At 71.0% G+C, this 17,440-nt stretch overlaps 3 protein-coding genes across 18 annotated transcripts; 1 reads left to right on the forward strand and 2 right to left on the reverse strand.

Annotated features, from left to right (window-relative positions):
• Positions 1 to 4,320: 4,320 nt before the first annotated feature.
• On the forward strand, positions 4,321 to 5,617 carry LOC126044605 (glycine, alanine and asparagine-rich protein-like). Its single transcript, XM_049814518.1, has 2 exons — positions 4,321 to 5,146; positions 5,247 to 5,617. Exons 1-2 carry the CDS (start codon positions 4,321 to 4,323, stop codon positions 5,606 to 5,608), a joined length of 1,188 nt encoding a protein of 395 aa, XP_049670475.1. The 3' UTR covers positions 5,609 to 5,617.
• A 983-nt stretch (positions 5,618 to 6,600) lies between these two features.
• Positions 6,601 to 17,121, reverse strand: IMPDH1 (inosine monophosphate dehydrogenase 1). 6 transcript variants are annotated; one of them, XM_049813677.1, is made up of 16 exons: positions 16,769 to 17,120; positions 14,909 to 15,007; positions 14,245 to 14,293; positions 13,744 to 13,845; positions 13,423 to 13,497; positions 13,128 to 13,334; positions 12,453 to 12,540; positions 11,927 to 12,126; positions 11,524 to 11,614; positions 11,021 to 11,116; positions 10,790 to 10,933; positions 9,994 to 10,138; positions 9,769 to 9,912; positions 9,611 to 9,694; positions 7,234 to 7,250; positions 6,603 to 6,956 (listed from the first exon to the last, which is right to left on the reverse strand). In XM_049813677.1, the coding sequence occupies exons 1-16, from the start codon at positions 16,894 to 16,896 to the stop codon at positions 6,769 to 6,771; spliced, it is 1,857 nt and encodes a 618-aa protein (XP_049669634.1). In that variant the 5' UTR covers positions 16,897 to 17,120; the 3' UTR covers positions 6,603 to 6,768. The 6 variants fall into 6 exon arrangements, with proteins under 6 accessions (XP_049669636.1, XP_049669634.1, XP_049669638.1 ...); XM_049813681.1 differs by lacking the exon at positions 16,769 to 17,120 and adding an exon at positions 15,930 to 15,991; XM_049813679.1 differs by lacking the exon at positions 13,744 to 13,845 and having other exon boundaries at positions 6,601 to 6,956; positions 16,769 to 17,121.
• LOC126044304 (uncharacterized) lies at positions 7,262 to 8,710 on the reverse strand. Of its 11 annotated transcripts, none has more exons than XM_049813695.1 (2): positions 8,612 to 8,710; positions 7,262 to 8,333 (listed from the first exon to the last, which is right to left on the reverse strand). In XM_049813695.1, exon 2 carries the CDS (start codon positions 7,914 to 7,916, stop codon positions 7,287 to 7,289), a length of 630 nt encoding a protein of 209 aa, XP_049669652.1. In that variant the 5' UTR covers positions 7,917 to 8,333; positions 8,612 to 8,710; the 3' UTR covers positions 7,262 to 7,286. The 11 variants fall into 11 exon arrangements, with proteins under 11 accessions (XP_049669652.1, XP_049669651.1, XP_049669648.1 ...); XM_049813694.1 differs by having other exon boundaries at positions 7,262 to 8,415; XM_049813691.1 differs by having other exon boundaries at positions 7,262 to 8,469.
• Positions 17,122 to 17,440: the final 319 nt, after the last annotated feature.

Genomic DNA, 17,440 nt, shown 5'->3' on the forward strand with positions numbered 1-17,440 from the left:
CAGCCCCCTGCACCCCAGCACCCAGCACCCCGGGCACCCCGGGCACCCCGCACTCTTCATCCCAGCACCCTTCACCCCAGCACCCTGCACCCCAGCACCCCGCATCCCTTCACCCCAGCACCCTGCACCCCGGGCACCCAGCACCCTGCACCCCAGCACCCAGCACCCTTCACGCCAGCACCCAGCACCCCGTCCCCCGCGCACCCCGCTCAGGACTGTGCGGGACAGACCCGCTCAGCACCCCCGCCCCCCCGTCCCCCCGTCCCCCTGCCCGCACCCACCGGCCTCCGCGGCGGCTCCAGCCCCGGCCCCGGCCCCGCTCCGCTCCGCTCCGCCACCGGCAGCACCGGCAGCACCGGCAGAGCAGCGGCGGGCGGGGCGGGCGCGGGCTGCCCCCCTCCTCCTCCTCTCCACACCCCCCTCCTCTCCAAACACCCCCCGCCGTCCTTCTCCTCCTCCTCCTCCTCCTCCTCCTCCTCCGCTCCCGGCCCCGCCGCGGTGGCCGCGGGCAGCAGGACCCGCCGCGGCTCGGCTCGGCTGCGTTCGGCTGGGTTCGGCTGCGTTCGGCTGGGTTCGGCTGGGCTCGGCTGGGTTCGGCTGCGTTCGGCTGCGTTCGGCTGGGTTCGGCTCGGCTCGGCTAGGTTCGGCTCGGCTCGGCTCGGCTGCGTTCGGCTGCGTTCGGCTGCCTTCGGGTCGGCGGGGCTCGCACTAGCACACGGACATCGCTGCCGCTGCACGTGGCCTGGGTGCACCGCTCACGCTGCACGCACACGCTGCTCACGCTGCTCACACTGCTCACACTGCCTGCACGCGCTGCTCACGCGGCCTGCGCTACCTGCACACGCTGCTCACGCTGCACGCGCACCTCACGCTGCACGCGCACCTCGCACGCGCTGCTCACGCTGCTCACACACCTCACACGTGCTGCTCACGCTGCCTGTGCTACCTGCACGCGCTGCTCACGCTGCACGCGCACCTTGCACACGCTGCTTGCACCGCCTAGAGACGTTGCACACACCGCACAGACACAGTCCCTGCTGCTCACGCTGCACAGTCACACACTGCACACGCTGCTCGCGCACATTGCACGGACGCACAGTGCACACAGACATGCTGCGCACACGCCGTACAGGCATGGTGCTGACACACACGTGCTGCTCACGCTGCTCACACGCTGCTCACACTTGCATGCTGCTCACACACTGCTGACACATTCACATGCTGCTCGCATGCGGCTCACACGTGCACTGCTCACACCTGTCCCACACGCTGCTCACCCGCCACACGCCCACGCTGCGCACAGCCCACGCTCCCTGCACACACGCCCCTTGCACATCCCACACACGCCGCATGATGTGCTGCCCGCTGCCCACCTACAGCGCGCGCACCCTTTCTGCACACGCTGCGCACGCTCGCTGTGGGCACTGCATGCGCGCCCTCGCTGCAGGCACACACTGCACGCATTCACTGCACACCGCACGCGCTCGCTGCGGGCCTGCGCTGCGCACACTCGGCGCACGCACGCGCTGCACGCGCTGCGGGCAGGCACTGCGTGCGCACACTGCATCTGCTGCGCGCGCCCGCTCGTTGCAGGCACACGCTGCAGGCATGCACTGCTTGCACGCGCTGCTCACGCTCACTGCACACACTGCACACACTGCATGCACACCCTCACTGCACACGCTGCACACACTCACCGCATCCCCTTGCTCACTGCGCACACTCACTGCGCACACTCGCTGCCCCCTCCCCGTGCCCCCCGGCAGCCCCCGAAACCCTCGGGCAGCCCCCGGGGGTGGGTGACACGGTGCAGGGCCGGGGGGGGGACAGAGGCGCCGGGGTGGGCGCAGCCGCTCGATGGCCCCGCCGGAGGGGAGCTGAGAAGTGGGTCACCGGCAATGCGCGGTGCACGCTCGGGCGAGCCGCCACGGCCATCCAGGCCGCGGCACGGCACGCTGGGCGCCGCCAGCCCTGGAGGGGGGCTGCGGGGGGGGCCGGTACGGGGACACCCGCTGGGGTCACCCCTGTTTGCGGGCAGCCCCGCCGTGGGGGGAGCGGGGGCAGCGCGTGTGCCATCAAGCGTGCCGCCACACGTGCCACCGCGTGTGCCGCTACGTGTGCCACGCAGTGTGCCGCCACACGTGCCATCGTGTGTGCCGCCAAATGTGCTGGTGCCTGTGCCACTGCACGCCCCCCCCCCCGTGCACTGCCGTCTGTGGCAGTGCGGGTGCCACCGCGGGTGCCACCACGGTGGCCCCTCCGTGCTCACTCTCGTGCGCCCGTACCCAGCGGTCAGGACCCCAGAGATCCAGGGGGGGCCTTCCCTGGGGTGCTGGGGCTGAGGCCCCCCCCACCCCAAGCCCTGGCCTGGGACTCCAAGGCAGAGACCGCAGGGGTCCCTGGAGGGGGTGCAGGGTGGCACCCTGCCTGTTGCACACCCTGCTTGCACGCCCCTATTATACCCCCCCGGCACTTCTCCATTGCACACACCCCCTTGCACACCCTCATTGCACATCCCTCCCTTGCACACCCCCATTACACACCCCCATCGCACACCCCCTGCACACCCCCCTGACATAGACCCACCATTGCACCCCATCACAGCCCTCCCTTGCGCCCCCCCCTTTGCACCCCCCCCCCATTGCCCTCCCCCTTCTCAGCCCCTCATCAAGGTGCCGGAGCAGGGGGGGCACTGAGGACCACGGGGGCTCCCGGGGGGCAACAGGGGGGCTGGGGGCCATGGGGCCCCGGGGGGGCTGTACCTTGAAGCCGTGGGGTCCGTGGGACTGAGAGCAGGGGGGGCTGGGGGGGCTGGGGCTCTGCCTCCAGCACTGGGATGGGGTGGGGGGGGGGGGATGCTGGGGGGGGGGTGGCAGTTGTCACTAGGTCACCGCTGTCCCCCCGGCACCACACAGTTGGGGTTGACATAGCAGGGGGGCATTGGGGGGGGCAGTGGGGAGCTGGGGGGGTCCGTGGGGGGGGCGGTGGGAAGCTGGGGGGGTCCGTGGGGGGGCAGTGGGGGGCCATGGGGAGCTGTGGGAGGCCATGGGGGGCTGCGGGGAGCTGTGGGGGGCCATGGGGGCAGTGAGGGGCCACGGGGAGCTGTGGGGGCCATGGGGGGCAGCGAGAGTCTGTGGGGGGCCATGGGGGGCTGTGGGGCAGTGGGGGACCATGGGGGCTGTGAGGGGCCATGGTGAGCCGTGGGGGGCCACGGGGGGGTCAGCGGGGAGGCCGTGGGGAGCCACGGGGCCTGGTCGCCACGCCGGAGGCGGTGGCGCGGTGCCCGCTGGCATTGTGTAAGGTGTTTTGTAACCGCGGCCGGGCCTAATCCGGGCCGCCGCCAGCACTGCCTGGCGTCTCCGGCACCCACCACCACCGCCGGCACCCACCGCCGGCACCCACTCTAACACCCACCACCGGCACAGCTGGACCCCGGCACAACCGGACCCCGGCACAACCGGACTCCACCAGCTCGGCTGGATGCCCCCGCGCAGCCGGACCCCCAGGCACGGTCAGACCCCCCCAGCACCGCCGGACGCCCACGGCACAGCGGATCCTCCGATGCAGCTGGACCCCCCACCGCAGCTGGATGCCCACGGCACACCGGCCCCCCCGCCACAGCCGGACCCCCTGACGGAGCCGGACCCCCTCATGCTGCCGGACCCCCCCGGCACAGGCAGTGACACCAGGTGAGCGTGGGGAGGGGACACGGTGGCTGGGGGGGGGGGAACACTGGGGCAAGCTGCAGGGACCTGGGTGCCCCCAATGCCCCCCCCAGGGACTCAGCCCGTGTCGGGTGCCCCCAGGGTGGGGGGACATGCTGGGGTGGGGGTGTGCGGCCCCCAGGGCAGGGTACATGGGGGGGGGGGGGGTCCAGGCTGGCAGTGCTGAGGCACACGGCGGGGGGGCACAAGATGTGTGGGGGTGTCACCAAGTGCCTGCGGGACACAGGGAGCTGCCTGCAGGGTGCAAATGGCCCCACAGGGGTGGTGGGGGGGTGTCTCATGGGGGAGGGTCCTAGCCAGTCCTGGGGCAGGGTGGGGGGGCCAGACCCTGCCCTGGGGTGGGGGGCAGCAGGATGGGACCCCCCCCGTCCCCATCCCCCCAGGGTGCTAGTGCTGCCTGGCAGGGCTCCAGGGTCCTTAATTTGGGGGAGGTCCCACGTTGGGGGGGGTCCCACATTGCAGGGGGTGTCCCACATTTCGGGGGGGTCCTTAACTGGGGAGGGATGTCCCACATTTGGGGGGGTATCCCACTCTTGGGGGGGGGGTCCTTCATTTGGGGGGTTGTCCCACATTTGGAGGGGATCCCACATTTGGCATGGTGTCCCACGCTTGGGGGGGTCCTTCATTTGGGGGGGGAAGTCCCACATCAGAGGGGTCCCACCCCCCTGCCCTGTCTCCCACAGGGAGGACGAGGGGCAGCACTGCGCCCCCCCCCCCGTTGCCCCCCGTCACGGTGACGTCCTTCTCGGGGACCATCCGCCTCTACAGCAGCGCCGTCGGGGGGTCCCCCGCCGGCAAACCCCTGCTGCTGCTGCTGCCCTGGCTGGGGGCGCGGGCGCGGGGGCTGGCGCGGTACCTGGCGCTCTACCTGCGCCGCGGCGTGGACGTGCTGGTGGTGGGGACGACGGCGTGCCACGTCCTGCGGCCGCGGCAAGGGCAGCGCCTGGCGGGGCGCCTGCTGCGGCTGCTGGACCACGGCGGCGACGGCGATGGTGGCGAGGGGGGCAGCGGTGGCGTTGGAGGTGACGGTGGTGGCGGCGGTGGTGGTGGTGATGGTAGTGGCTACGGTGACAGCGGTGGTGCTGGTGGCACTGGTGGTGGCCATTGTGGTGGCAATGGTGGTGACGCTGGTGGTGGCGGTGGCGCTGGTGGTGGCAATGGTGGTGTCGGTGGTGGCAACGGTGGTAGTGGTGCCATTGATGTCAGCGGTGGCCCCGGTGACACCGGGGGCGGCGGTGGCGGCAGCGGCCTGGCCACCCGCCCGCTGCTGGTGCACGCCATCTCCGCCGGCGCCTACACCTTCGCCCAGGTGCTGCTGCTCCTGCGCCATCGGCCCCGGCAGTGCCGCCGCCTGGCACCGCGCTTCCGCGGCATCGTCTACGACAGCCTGGTGACCGGCGGCATCGGGGACATGGCGCGGGGTGAGCGTGGCCGGGGACGGGGGATACCCGGGACGGGGCATACCCGAGGTGGGCGCCGCCGGGGACCACCGCCGGCACCGACGCGGCTCTCTCCCCGCAGGCATCGCCGGCGCGGTGGGCACGCCGTACCTGCGGGCCCTGGTGCGCGCCGGCGCCCGGCTGTACCTGGGGGTGCTGGGGTGCTGGGGAGGACGTGAGTTCGAGCGGGCGCGGGGCGCCTTCGCCAGCCCCCCTCTGCGCTGCCCCCTCCTCCTCTTCTACAGCCTGGACGACGGGCTGTGCCAGCCGGCGGTGCTGCGGGCGCTGCTGCGGGGCTGGCGGGCGCAGGGCATCCGCGCCCACGCCCGCGGCTGGCCGCGGTCCCGCCACGCCGCCCACCTGCGCCAGCACCCCGCCGAGTACCGCCAGGCCCTGCTTGCCTTCCTGCGCTCGCTGGAGGGGCCCCCCAAAGCCAGGCTCTAGGGGGGACCCCACCCCAGGACGGACGGACCGACCCGCGGACGGACGGACGGAGCCACGCAACCTGCCCGCGCAGGGCCGTGGGGCTGCTTTGCCCCCCGTGCCTGGAGCACAGCCTGGGGGGGAAGGCAGAGCCCTGTGGGTGTGCAAAGCCACGGCCACGGTGTGCGAGGCTGTGCCCACGGTGTGCGAACCGGTGCCACGGTGTGCAAAGCCTTGCCCGCAGTGTGCAAACTCATGCCCATGGCATGCAAACCTGTGCCACAGTGCGCAAACCTGTACCACGGTCTGCAAACTCATGCCTGTGGCATGCAAACCTCTGCCACGGTGTGTAAATCCGTGCCGTGGTGTGCAAGGCCATGGCCGCAGCGTGCAAACCTGTGCCACGGTGTGCAAGGCCATGCCACGGTGGGCAAGGCTGTGCCACGGTGTGCAAAGCCGCGCCGTGGTGTGCGAGGCTGTTCCATAGGGTGCAAGGCCATACCCACAGAACGCAAACCAGTGCCCCGGTGTGCAAGGCTGTGCCACGGCGTGCAAACCCGTGCCAGGCTGTGCCAAGCTGTGCCCACGCTGGCCGGGCTGTGCCATGGCGGCAGAGCTGTGCCAGGCTGCGCCAAACTGGGCCACGGCATGCAAGGCTCTGCCACGGGTGCCGCGGTGTGCCGACCCGTGCCACAGCGTGCCAACCCGTGCCACGGTGTGCCGACCCATGCCCGGCGCTGCCAGCGCGGGCAGGGAGACAGGCCGGGGCAGTGCCAGATGCTCCATTACTTTATTAATACCTGGATACAGTGCGGTGCCGGCCCCAGCGCCCCCCCCTACTCCAGCCTGATGGGGGGGGCGTGGGGATGGGGGGGTTCCCCAGGATGCAGGGGGGGCTGCTGCTGCCCCTGCAGTAACCCCCCAGGATGGGGGGGACAGGGGCAGCCCCCCCAGCCCCCCCAACGCCGGCAGGGAATCCTGGCGGGGGTCTGGGGGGGGGGGGGGAGTCCCTTTCCCTGCTTCCCCCCCCAGCAGGCGTGAAGTGGGGTTCATGGGGGGGGGCAAGCAGCGGGTGCTATGTCCTACCCACCCCTAGAGGGTGCAGCACCCCGGGGCCCCCCCAAAAGCCCCGTGGTCCTAGGTAGGTGCCGGGGGGGGCAGGCAGGGGGGCCCCGGCAGCCCTATAGCCGTGGGGTGCCGGCAGAGGGGGGGCTGGCCAGGGGTCCAGCCCGTAGTGCAAAGCCAGCCCCCGCAGCATCCCGGCACGGCACTAGCGGCGGCGGTGGCGCGGGGCCGGGGGGGGGTCCGGTGGGGTCCAGGCGGGGGGGCCCGGCACGCGGCCCCTCCTCAGTACAGCCGCTTCTCGTAACTGTGGGGCAGAGGAAAGGGGGGGGGTGAGCAGGGAGGGGGGAGCCTCCCGCACCCCCAGATCCTGCAGTTGCCCCCCCCACTGCCGCCGGCACCACGTCAGATCCTGGCTGGGAAATGGGGGGGTTCCCCCCCAGCACCTGAAGCCCCCCCCATCTCCATCCGGGGGGTGGGGGGCTGCAGGTCCCCCCATCACCGGCAGCCCACCACCTCCCCCACCTGCCCCCCCCCGGTCACCCCGCAGCCCCGGCGGGAGGGGGGCATGAGCCGGTACTTACGTGGCAGAACCGTAAAGCTACGGCGGCGGCATGGGCAGGAAAGAGAGAGAAGGTTACACGGTCACCCTGGCCCGGCACATGGCAAGGCAACCCTCCCGGCCCCCCACCCGGCCGCACTGGCACCGGCACCACAATCTGGCCAAGCCGCCTGGCACCAGCACCATGATCTGGACGGATGGCAGCACCGTGGTCTGACCCTGTGACCTGGCACTGGACCCTGCTCCGATCATGGTCCGGTGCCTCCCAGCACCGGCACCACCCGGCATCGGCACCGCGCTCTGGCCAAGCCACCTGGCACCATCACCGTGATCCAGCTGGACATCAGCACCACGCTCCGTCTCTGTGACCGGGGAGCAGTACCATGTTCGACCGAGCCTCCTGGTATTGGCACCATTTGGCAACAGCACCACGCTCCAGCTGAGCCGTCCGGCACCGGCACTGTGCTCAACCCAAGGCTCCTGGCACCGGCACCACCTGGTACTGGCACTGCACTCTGACCAACTCATTAGGCACCAGTACCATGCTCTGACCGAGCCTCCCGGCACCAGCACCACCCGGCACTGGCACCACCTGGCACCGGCACCATGCCACAAGCAAGCCACCTGGCACCGGTAATGCACTCTCATCGGGCTGGCTGGCTGCCAGTACTGGGCTCTGACTGAGTCACCCCGCACCGGCACCATGGTCCAGCCAAGCCACCCGGCACCACGCTCCGACCAAGCCACCCGGCACCGGCACCCTGGGTTGTTCCCCACCAAGGCAGATGCCAGGCAGGTGCCACAGCCGCGGGGCTGCCAGTGAGGATGTGCCACCTCGAACCACTGCCCGGCTTCACCCTGAGCAGCACCGGCAGCGCCACGACCGCCCGGGCCTGACCCAGCCTCGTCTGGTCATGGCTTATAGAGAACATGGCCAAGGCGGTCAACTGGCCAACCAGCATCCTGGTCAGCAATCAGCCAACTAACCAGCAACCCAGCCAGCTGACCAGCCAACAAGCTGCTAACCAGTATCCTGGCCAAAGAACCAGATAGCTAACCAACCAGCATCTCAACCAGATGACCGACCACAGCCAAGCAGCATCCTGGCCAGCCAACCAGCACCTCAACCAGCCAGTTGACCAGCTTCTCTACCAGTCATCCAGCATCTTGGCCAGCAAGGCAACCAACCACAGCCAACCAGCACCTCAACCAGCCAACCAACCACAGCCAACCAGCACCGCAGCCAGCCAACCAGCACCTCAACCAGCCAACCAACCACAGCCAACCAGCACCACAGCCAGCCAACCAACCACAGCCAACCAGCACCGCAGCCAGCCAACCAGCATCTCAACCAGCCAACCAACCACAGCCAACCAGCACCGCAGCCAGCCAACCAGCACCTCAACCAGCCAACCAACCACAGCCAACCAGCATCTCAACCAGCCAACCAACCACAGCCAACCAGCATCCTGGCCAGCCAACCAGCCAGCCAACCAGTTACCCAGTCAACCAACCGCAGCCAACAAGCACGGCAGCCAACCAACCAGCAGCCCCACCGGCTGGCCAACCAGTGACTGGCCACGAGCCCGCCACCCAACTGGCCAACCAGCTCTACCAGCCACAAGAAGCCCCGCCCACCTCACACAAGCCCCACCTCCCCACGCACCCCAAAACCTCCTGCACCATCTCAGGGGGACCCAGAGGAGAAGCCCCCGGTGCAAGCGGGCGCCACCGAGGCGGAGGCAGACGATGGGGGGGTGGGATGGGGGGACCCATCGGTGCTCCCCCCCATTCCCGGTGCGGGCACCCCACGGGGTGAATTAAAGCCATCGCTGCACCCTGCCTGCTCCCCGACTGTCACTTGGGGGGGGCAGGGGCAGCACTGACCCCCGGCTGGGGGTCTCCCCTTCCCCCAGCCCCCAGGCTTTGCCTGGACCCCCCCGTGTCCTGGAGCCCCACTGCGTGCCTCTGGCTCCCCGTCCCTCCAGGCTGCTCCCCCAGTCCCAGTCTGGACCAGCCACCCCAGTATTGGGGTGTCCCCACACTGGCACAGCCCAGGGGTGCCCCACAGATTGGGGGGGGGGGTTGGGGCTTGGCTAGGGGCTCATCTGATCCTGCAGCCCCCAGTATGGCCATGCTGGCACGCACCTGGCACTGGGGCAAGGGGTCCCCCAAAAGCCAGTGCTGGGGCAATGGGGCACCTGCCCCACCCCAATACCTGTGCAAAGGGGGGCCTGGGACGCCCCCATACCCAGAACAGGGGCAACGGGGTACCCAACCTGCCATTGCACCCAGCACTGGGTGCCCCCCTCGCACTGTGCCCGGGGGGGCACACGACCCAGATCTGACGTGGTGCCTGCCGCAGCATCCCCGTGTGTCCCCCCCAATGCCCCACTTACGAGTGGAGCCCGTGGACCCCCCCCTCAATCTGCGCCGCCATGGTCCTCTTCTCGAACTTCAGCTCCCCGGAGTACATCATGGACCTGGTGGGGGGTGGGAGGGGGTCAGCGGGAGCCCAATGACACCCCCCGTTTTCCTTGTCCCCCCCCCAGCTCACCGCAGCACGGAGAGGCTCCTGGCGCCGATGTCCTGGCAGCCGTGCTGGATCCCCGCGATCAAATAGGGGACGAATTTGTGGATGGAGCCCTTGTCCTGAACGGAGCCCGACACCCCCTGTGCCACCTTCACCTTGTCACCCTCGCTGGTGGGGGGGGGCCGGGACAGGGGTCAGGGCTGGGGGTCAGAGACCCCCCTGGACCCCCCCCCCCCCTCCGTGATGTACCTGAAGTAGCGTTTCTGGCTGCTGCTGCTCTTCTCCATGGCGTCCAGCGAGCCCATGCCCCGGTACTGCTTCAGCCGCACCCCCTCCGAGAAGAAGAACTCCCCCGGCGCCTCCGTGGTGGCCGCCAGCAGGGACCCCATCATCACTGGGGGGGGGGGGGGCAGCCATCAGACCCCCCCAGGGTGGTCACCAGTATGGGTGCAGATGGTCAGGAGACCCCCAGGGTGGGCCCGGTACGGTGCAGGGAGGTGATGACTGGGAAACCCCCAGGGTGGTCACCAGAATGGGTGCGGGGGGGTGATGGTCAGGAGACCCCCAGGGTGGTTGCCAGTATGGGTGCAGGTGGGTGATGACTGGGAGACCCCCATGGTGGGCACCAGTATGGGTACAGGGGGGTGATGGTCAGGAGACCCCCAGGGTGGTCGCCAGTATGGGTGCAGGTGGGTGATGACTGGGAGACCCCCATGGTGGGCACCAGTATGGGTACAGGGCGGGTGATGGTCAGGAGACCTCCATGGTGGGCACCAGTATGGGTGCAGGTGGGTGATGACTGGGAGACCCCCAGGGTGGTCGCCAGTATGGGTGCAGGGCGGGTGATGGTTGGGAGACCTCCATGGTGGGCACCAGTATGGGTGCAGGGAGGTGATGACTGGGAGACCCCCAGTGCGGGCACCAGTATGGGTGCAGGGGGGTGACAACCAGGAGACCCCCCCCGCAGGATGGGCACCACTGTGGGTGCTGGGTGCCCCTACCCCTCGCGCCCCCTCCCCCCAGCCCCCCCCCCCCCCCCGCTCACCGGTGGAGGCCCCCAGCGCCAGCGCCTTCACCACGTGCCCCACGGTACGGATGCCGCCGTCGGCGATGACGGGCACGCCGAAACGCCGGGCGTACTCGGCCACCTTGTAGACCGCCGTCCCCTGCGGCCGCCCGCACGCCATCACTGCCGGAGAGGGGGTCAGCGCCCACCGGGGCACCGCGGCGTGCCGTGGGGAGGGGGACACGCACACGCCGGGGCAGCACCACGCACCTTCCTGGGTGATGCAGATGGAGCCGCAGCCCATGCCCACCCGCAGGGCGTCCACCCCGGCGTCGATCAGGTTCTTGGCCTGGGCGGCCGTCACCACTGTGCCCCCCCGGGAGAGGGTGCCCGTCAGGCACCCGGTGGGCCAGGGGTGCTCCCCGCTCCTGGGGACAAACACCCCCACCTCTACAGCACCCCGGTCCCTGCACCCCAATTCCCTGCCGCACTGCCCCCTAGTTCTTCCCCCTGCCCTACTCCCCATCCCGTGGCACCCCAAATCCTGACCCCATGGCATCCCGTGGCACCCCAAATCCTGACCCCATGGCACCCCAAATCCTTACCCCACGGCACCCCAGATCCTCCCCTCGCCCTGCTCCCCACCCCACCCCAATTCCCTGCCCCACAGCACCCTCCCCCACCCTTCTCCATTCCCCCCCCCAGCACTCCAGCCCCTCATGCCCCCCGCATTCCCCCCCCCCAGTGGGGTGCCCTGCACCCCCCGGGCTCACCGTTGCCCCCGATCACCTGCAGGTCGGGGTACTTCTGCTTGATGTAGTGGATCATGCTGATCTGGTAGATGGAGTTGCCCTGGGACGAGTCCTGGGGGGGCACGGCATGGGGGGGGGCACGGTATTGGGGGGGCACGGCATAGGAAGGCATGGCATGGAGGGGGACGCACGGCATGGGGGGGTGGGGAGAGGATTGGGGTGCCATGGGGTAAGGATTTGGGGTGCCGTGGGATGGGGAGCAGGGCAGGATTGGGGTGCTGTGAGGCAGGGATAAGGGGTGCCATGGGATGGGGTGCAGCAGGTTGGGATGCAGGGAGCGGGGCACAGCAGGAGGGGTGTCCATCCCCAGGGTCCCCCATCACCCCCCATTTGTTGTTTTTTTTTGGGGGGCCCCCCCACCCACCAGCACCACCAGGTCGACGCTGGCCTGCACCAGCAGGTCCAGGCGGTACTTGTCGTCCTCGCGGGTGCCGATGGCCGCCCCGCACAGCAGCTGCTTGCGGGCGTCCTTGGAGGCCAGCGGGTGCTCCCGGTTCTTCTTCAGGTCCGTGCGGGCGATGATGGCCACCAGCTCGTCACTGTCGTTGACGATGGGTAGCTTCCCTGGGGGGGGACACATGGGATGGGACTGTGGGACGGGGTGACGCGGAGGTGACCCCATGGGATGGGGGGGGGGGTGTGTGGAGGGGACCCCAGGGACAGGGATGGGGTGACACAGAGGTGACCCCGGGGACAGTGATGGGGTGATGTGAAGGCGGCCCCAAGGGATGGGGGACACACGGAGGTGACTCTAGGGATGGGGATGGCGTGAGGTGGAGGGGACCCCAGGGATGGGGTGACACGGAGGTGACCCCAATGGATGGGGTGACACAGAGGTGACCCCAGGGACGGTGACGGGGTGCTGGGCCCCGTGGTGGTGTGGCCGGTACCCTTTTTGCTGCGCTGCAGGATCTCGTTGGCCTCTTTGAGGGTGACGCCGGCCGGAGCCACCACCAAATCGTTGCGTTTTGTCATCACCTGCGGGGCCGTCGTCACCCAGGAGGGGACCCCGGGGCCACCATGGGCTGTCCCCCGCTGCCCTGCCTGCTACCTGGCCTGGAGCTGCCCGCTCATCCCTGCATCCCACCCCACCCCATCCCTGTCCCCCATCGCATCATCCCTGCATCCCATCCCACCTCGCCCCATCCCTGTCCCCCATCCCATCATCCCTGCATCCCACCTCGCCCCATCCCTGTCCCCCATCCCATCATCCCTGCATGCCACCCCACCCCATCCCTGTCCCCCATCGCATCATCCCTGCATCCCATCCCTGTTTTCCCGCCTCCTTCTGCATCCCCGTGCCCCGTCCCATCCCTCCATCCCATCCCAACCCCACATCCCACCCCCGCCCCACGTCCTCCAACCCTCCCCATCCCACCCCTCCATCCCCATCCTCCATCCCACCCTCTTCCTCATCCCAATCCTTCATCCCTCATCCCACCCCTGTCCCCCACATCCCTGCCCCACATCCCACCCACTTCTCCCACCCCCGTCCTCTTCCCCACCCCAACCCTGCATCCCACCCCCCTGCCCCACATCCCACCCCTCTCCCCCCGCCCCCCCACCTCGCCCAGGCGGGTGCCGTGGTCCCTCTCGGCGAGGAAGTCGATGTCGCGGGAGGTGACGATGCCCTCCAGCTTGCTGCCCATCCTGCCCGTCTGGGTGACGGGGATCCCCGAAAAGCCGTGCCGCAGCTTGGCCTCCCACACGTCCCCCACCGTCTGCGTGGGGCTCATCACCACCGGGTCCGTGATGAAGCCCTGCTCGAATTTCTGGGGAGGGGGGGGGGGAAGCACAGGCAGGCTGCAGGCAGCAGGTGGGGGGGGGGGGGGGCACAGTGTTGGGGGACCCCCCCCTTACCTTCACCTTGCGCACCTCGTTGGCTTGGAACTCGGGGGTGCAGTTGTGGTGGATGATGCCGATGCCGCCCATCAGCTGCCGGGGGGGTGGGGGGAGCAGGGGGGGTGTCAGCGGGTGCCCCGCAGGGTGGGCACCCCCACCCTGCACCCCCATCATGGGGGCGAGCACCCCAACCCCCGCTGGGGCGGGCACCCTGATCACGTACCCCCAACCCCTGCACCCGCATCCCCCCGCACCCACCCTGGGGCTGGGCACCCCCCCCCGCCCCGCGCCTCCCCCCCTGCCCCCCAGCACCCCGGGGTGCTGCCCCCCCCCGCTCACGGCCATGGCGATGGCCATGTCGGCTTCGGTGACGGTGTCCATGGGGGAGGAGATGAGGGGGGTCTTCAGGGTGATCTTGCGGGTCAGCGCCGAGGTCAGGTCCTGGGGGGGGGCAGAGACCCTTCTCCCTCCTGGCCACCCCCCCGGTGGGGTGGGGGGACCCCCTCGTCTCCCAACACCGCCCTGCTGGGGGCACCCCAGCTGGGACCCCCCCCAGCCCTGCCAGGCCCCTGCCCACCCCCACACCGGGGGGCCCATGGGTGTCCCAGGAGACCCCCCCCCAATGGTTGAGCTGGTGGGGGGAGCAGCCCCCCCACCGCACCCCCAAAAACCCAGCATGGCCCCAGGCCACATCCTGCCCCCATCACCCCGGGGGGCGGCATGGGGGGACAATGACATCACCCATGGGGGGGGCACAGGGACATCACGGGGGGGGGTGCATGGGGATATTCCCCCTAGGGGGCATAGGGTCCCCGGGGAGGTTGGGGGGGCAGGACTCACCACCTCGTCCGCTGTGAAGTCGATGAAGCCGGGGAGGATGAGGAAGTCACTGCGGAGGGGATGAAGGGAGGGAGGGGGTCACCATGGCTGGGGACCCCCCCCCAGCAGCCGGGAACTCCCCAAATATGTGTCCCCCAGCCCCCCCAAACTGACACAGCCCCACACAAGGGGTGGGGGACACATCCCGAGGGGGTACCCGAGCCGGGGTGGGGGCACCTGAGGGGGTCCCAGGGTGACAGTGGTACCCAGGGACCCCTGATCCCATAGGGGACACTGGTACTGGGTTGGGGACACCCCAGCTGGGCTGGGGACACTGGTGCTGGGCTGGGGACACCCCAGCTGGGCTGGGGATACTGGTGCTGGGCTGGGGACACTGGTGCTGGGCTGGGGACACCCCAGCTGGGCTGGGGATACTGGTACTGGGCTGGGGACACTGGTGCTGGGCTGGGGACACCCCAAATGGGCTGGGGATACTGGTGCTGGGCTGGGGACACCCCAGGTGGGTTGGGGACACTGGTGCTGGGCTGGGGACACCCCAAATGGGCTGGGGACACTGGTACTGAGCTGGGGACACTGATGCTGGGCTGGGGATACCGGTGCTGCCCCATACGGATGGGGGTGGGGGACCCCCGGGTTGAGGAGGCCGGGGGGGGCCCACACGTACTTGTAGGTGAGGCCGTCGGAGGTGGCGAAGAGCTGCTGGGCGGTCAGCCCGTCCTCGGGCACGTAGCCGGTGCCCCCGCTGATCAGGTAGTCGGCCATGCTGCGGGACACGGGGTGGCACCGGCACCGGGACCCCCCCCACACCGGGACCCCCCCCCCCCCCGCATCCCCACCTGGGCTGGCCGGGCCGGGGCCGGTGGGGGGCCCGGGCCCGGGGGAGAGTCCCGGGGAGGGGTGGTCCCAGTGCCGGGGGGGGGTCCCAGTGTGGGTCCCGGTAGGTTCCTGGTGCGGGTGGGGGGGGGGGTCCCGGGGCGGGGGGGGGGGGGTGGGGGGGCGGGGAGGCGGCCGCGTTGCGGTGCCGGTGCCCGCAGCGGCCCCGGCGCAGGGCGGGGCAGGGGGCGGGGCAGGGGCGGGGCCGGGGGGGGCGGGGCCGCCCCGGAGGGGGTGGTGCCGGGACCGGGACCGGCCGCCGCAGCCCCCCCCCCTCCCAGCCTGCCCCCAGCACCTCCCAGTGCCCCCCCCCCCCCCGCCGCCCAGCCGCCCCCCGCGCCTCCCAGTAACACTCGCCGCGTCCCAGTAACCCTCCCCGCATCCCCCAGTGCCCTCCCACTACCCCCCCCCGCAACCCAGCAAGCCTCCCCCATCCCCCCCCCTCCGCCTCACATCCCCCAGTAACTTCTCGGAACCCCCCCATTACAGCCCCCCCCATGCCCCAGTAACCTCCCAGTACCCCCTCACCTCTGCCCCTCCATCTCCCCGTAACCCCCCAGTACCCCCCCACTGCTGCCTTCCCAGTGTCCCCCCCACCCCCCGGCACCCCCCCACTGGAGCTCCCCCATGCCTCAGTAACTCCCCAGTGCTGCCTCATCACCCTCCCAGTAACCTCCCAGTGCTTCCCCCCGACGCCCCAGTAACCCCCCAGTAACCCTCCCCCCCCTCCTGCCACCTCATTACCCAGTACCCCGCCACCCCACCGTGTCCCAGTAGCCTCCCAGTAACTCCCCCCGCGCCCCACCCGGTACCTGGGCTCCCCCTCGCCCATGGCGCTGAGCGCCGGAGCGGGGCGGGGCCGGGGGGCGGGGAGGTGGGCGGGGCGGGGTTCCCCCGCCCCGCCCACCTCCCCGCCCCCCGGCCCCGCCCCGCCCCGGCTGCCCCGCCCTGCGCCAGCCTCCCCCCCTCCCTGCCCACAGGCAGGGTGCAGGCAGCAGCGGGATTAGCGCTGCCCGTTCCCTGCCTGCAATAATCCGCAACCGGCCAAGGTCAGGGCGGCGGCAGGGCACACGCGTGTGCAAGGCCCGCGAGCGTGCGAAACGCCTGCGGGTCCGCCCGGCGGCCGTGTTACACGGAGGGGGGGGGGGGGGGGGGGGAGGGGAAACACGCACACGCGCGTGTGTTCACACTCATCGTGTGTGCGGCGTGTGGCGGTGGGTGCGGGGTCACGCGTGGGGGCACGAGCGCGTGCCCGTGGAGAGGGGGGTGGGTGTGTGTGTGAGGGGTACAGGCGTGCGGGGCACGCCTGCGGCTGTGCGCACACGCGTGTGCGTGTGTGTGCGCGCAGCTAGCTGGCGAGGGGCTGTCCCGTCCCCAGCGTGTCCTGGGGTGCCACGGGGACCCCCCCCACACGCCACGGGGGTACACGCTGTCCCCAGGGGGTCATGTCATGCCGTGGGGACCCCCATGCCACGGGGACCCCGCACACACACCCCTTGGGTGACCCACGGTGGCGCAGGGACCCCCGGGACCCCCCCATCCACTCCCTGGGTGACCCACGGTGGCACAGGGACCCCCACGCCGTGGAGATCCCCCCACCCCGTGGGTGACCCCCGGGACCCCCAGCCCCCCCCGGGACCCCCGCCCCTACCTGCCCTCCTGCCCGGCCCGCAGCAGCCGGGCGCTGCAGCGCTGCGCCGCCGTCTCGTGACCGTGTCCCGCGTGGGGGACCCCGACATCCGTGGGGGACCGCGCCGGAGGGTCGGGGGGGGCCTCCATGGAGTGGAGGGGGGGTGGAGGGCTCGCGTGGGGTAGGGGGGGGAAGGGGAGGAAGGGGAAGGGGGGGGGACGAGGGGGGAGGGGGTACCCCGGGGGTGCCGAGTCCCGTGGGGTGCCCGTGGGGTGCCCGGGGTCGTGGGTGCCGCTGCCGGCGTGGCCCGCCGGGGCCCCGGCCGCTCCGGTTGCTCCTTCCTCGAGTGGGCGTGGGAGGGGTCGGCCCCGCCCCCTCGGCTCCACCCACCGCCGTGGGGGCCCGCCCACCGCACGGGGGAAACTGAGGCAAGGAGGGGGGCTGGGGGCAAGGGGAGGTTCGGAGGGGGGGGCGGCGCGCACTGCCGGCCCCTCTCCGAGCCCTCCGTGGGCCCGGACACGCGTGGGAATACAGCAGGCGGGGGAGGGGGGGTACGTCGGTCCGGGGGGGGGACGACTTGGGGGGGGGGGGGGCTGTGTGTCCGCCCCCCCCCTTCCACGGGCCTTTCTCAGCCGTGGCAGCTGCCGGGGATTAGCGGGGCCGTGGGATTAGCGGGGCTGCCCGGCTATTTAC

This window comes from Accipiter gentilis, chromosome 11, assembly GCF_929443795.1.
Source record: "Accipiter gentilis chromosome 11, bAccGen1.1, whole genome shotgun sequence".
Lineage (NCBI taxonomy): Eukaryota > Metazoa > Chordata > Aves > Accipitriformes > Accipitridae > Astur > Astur gentilis.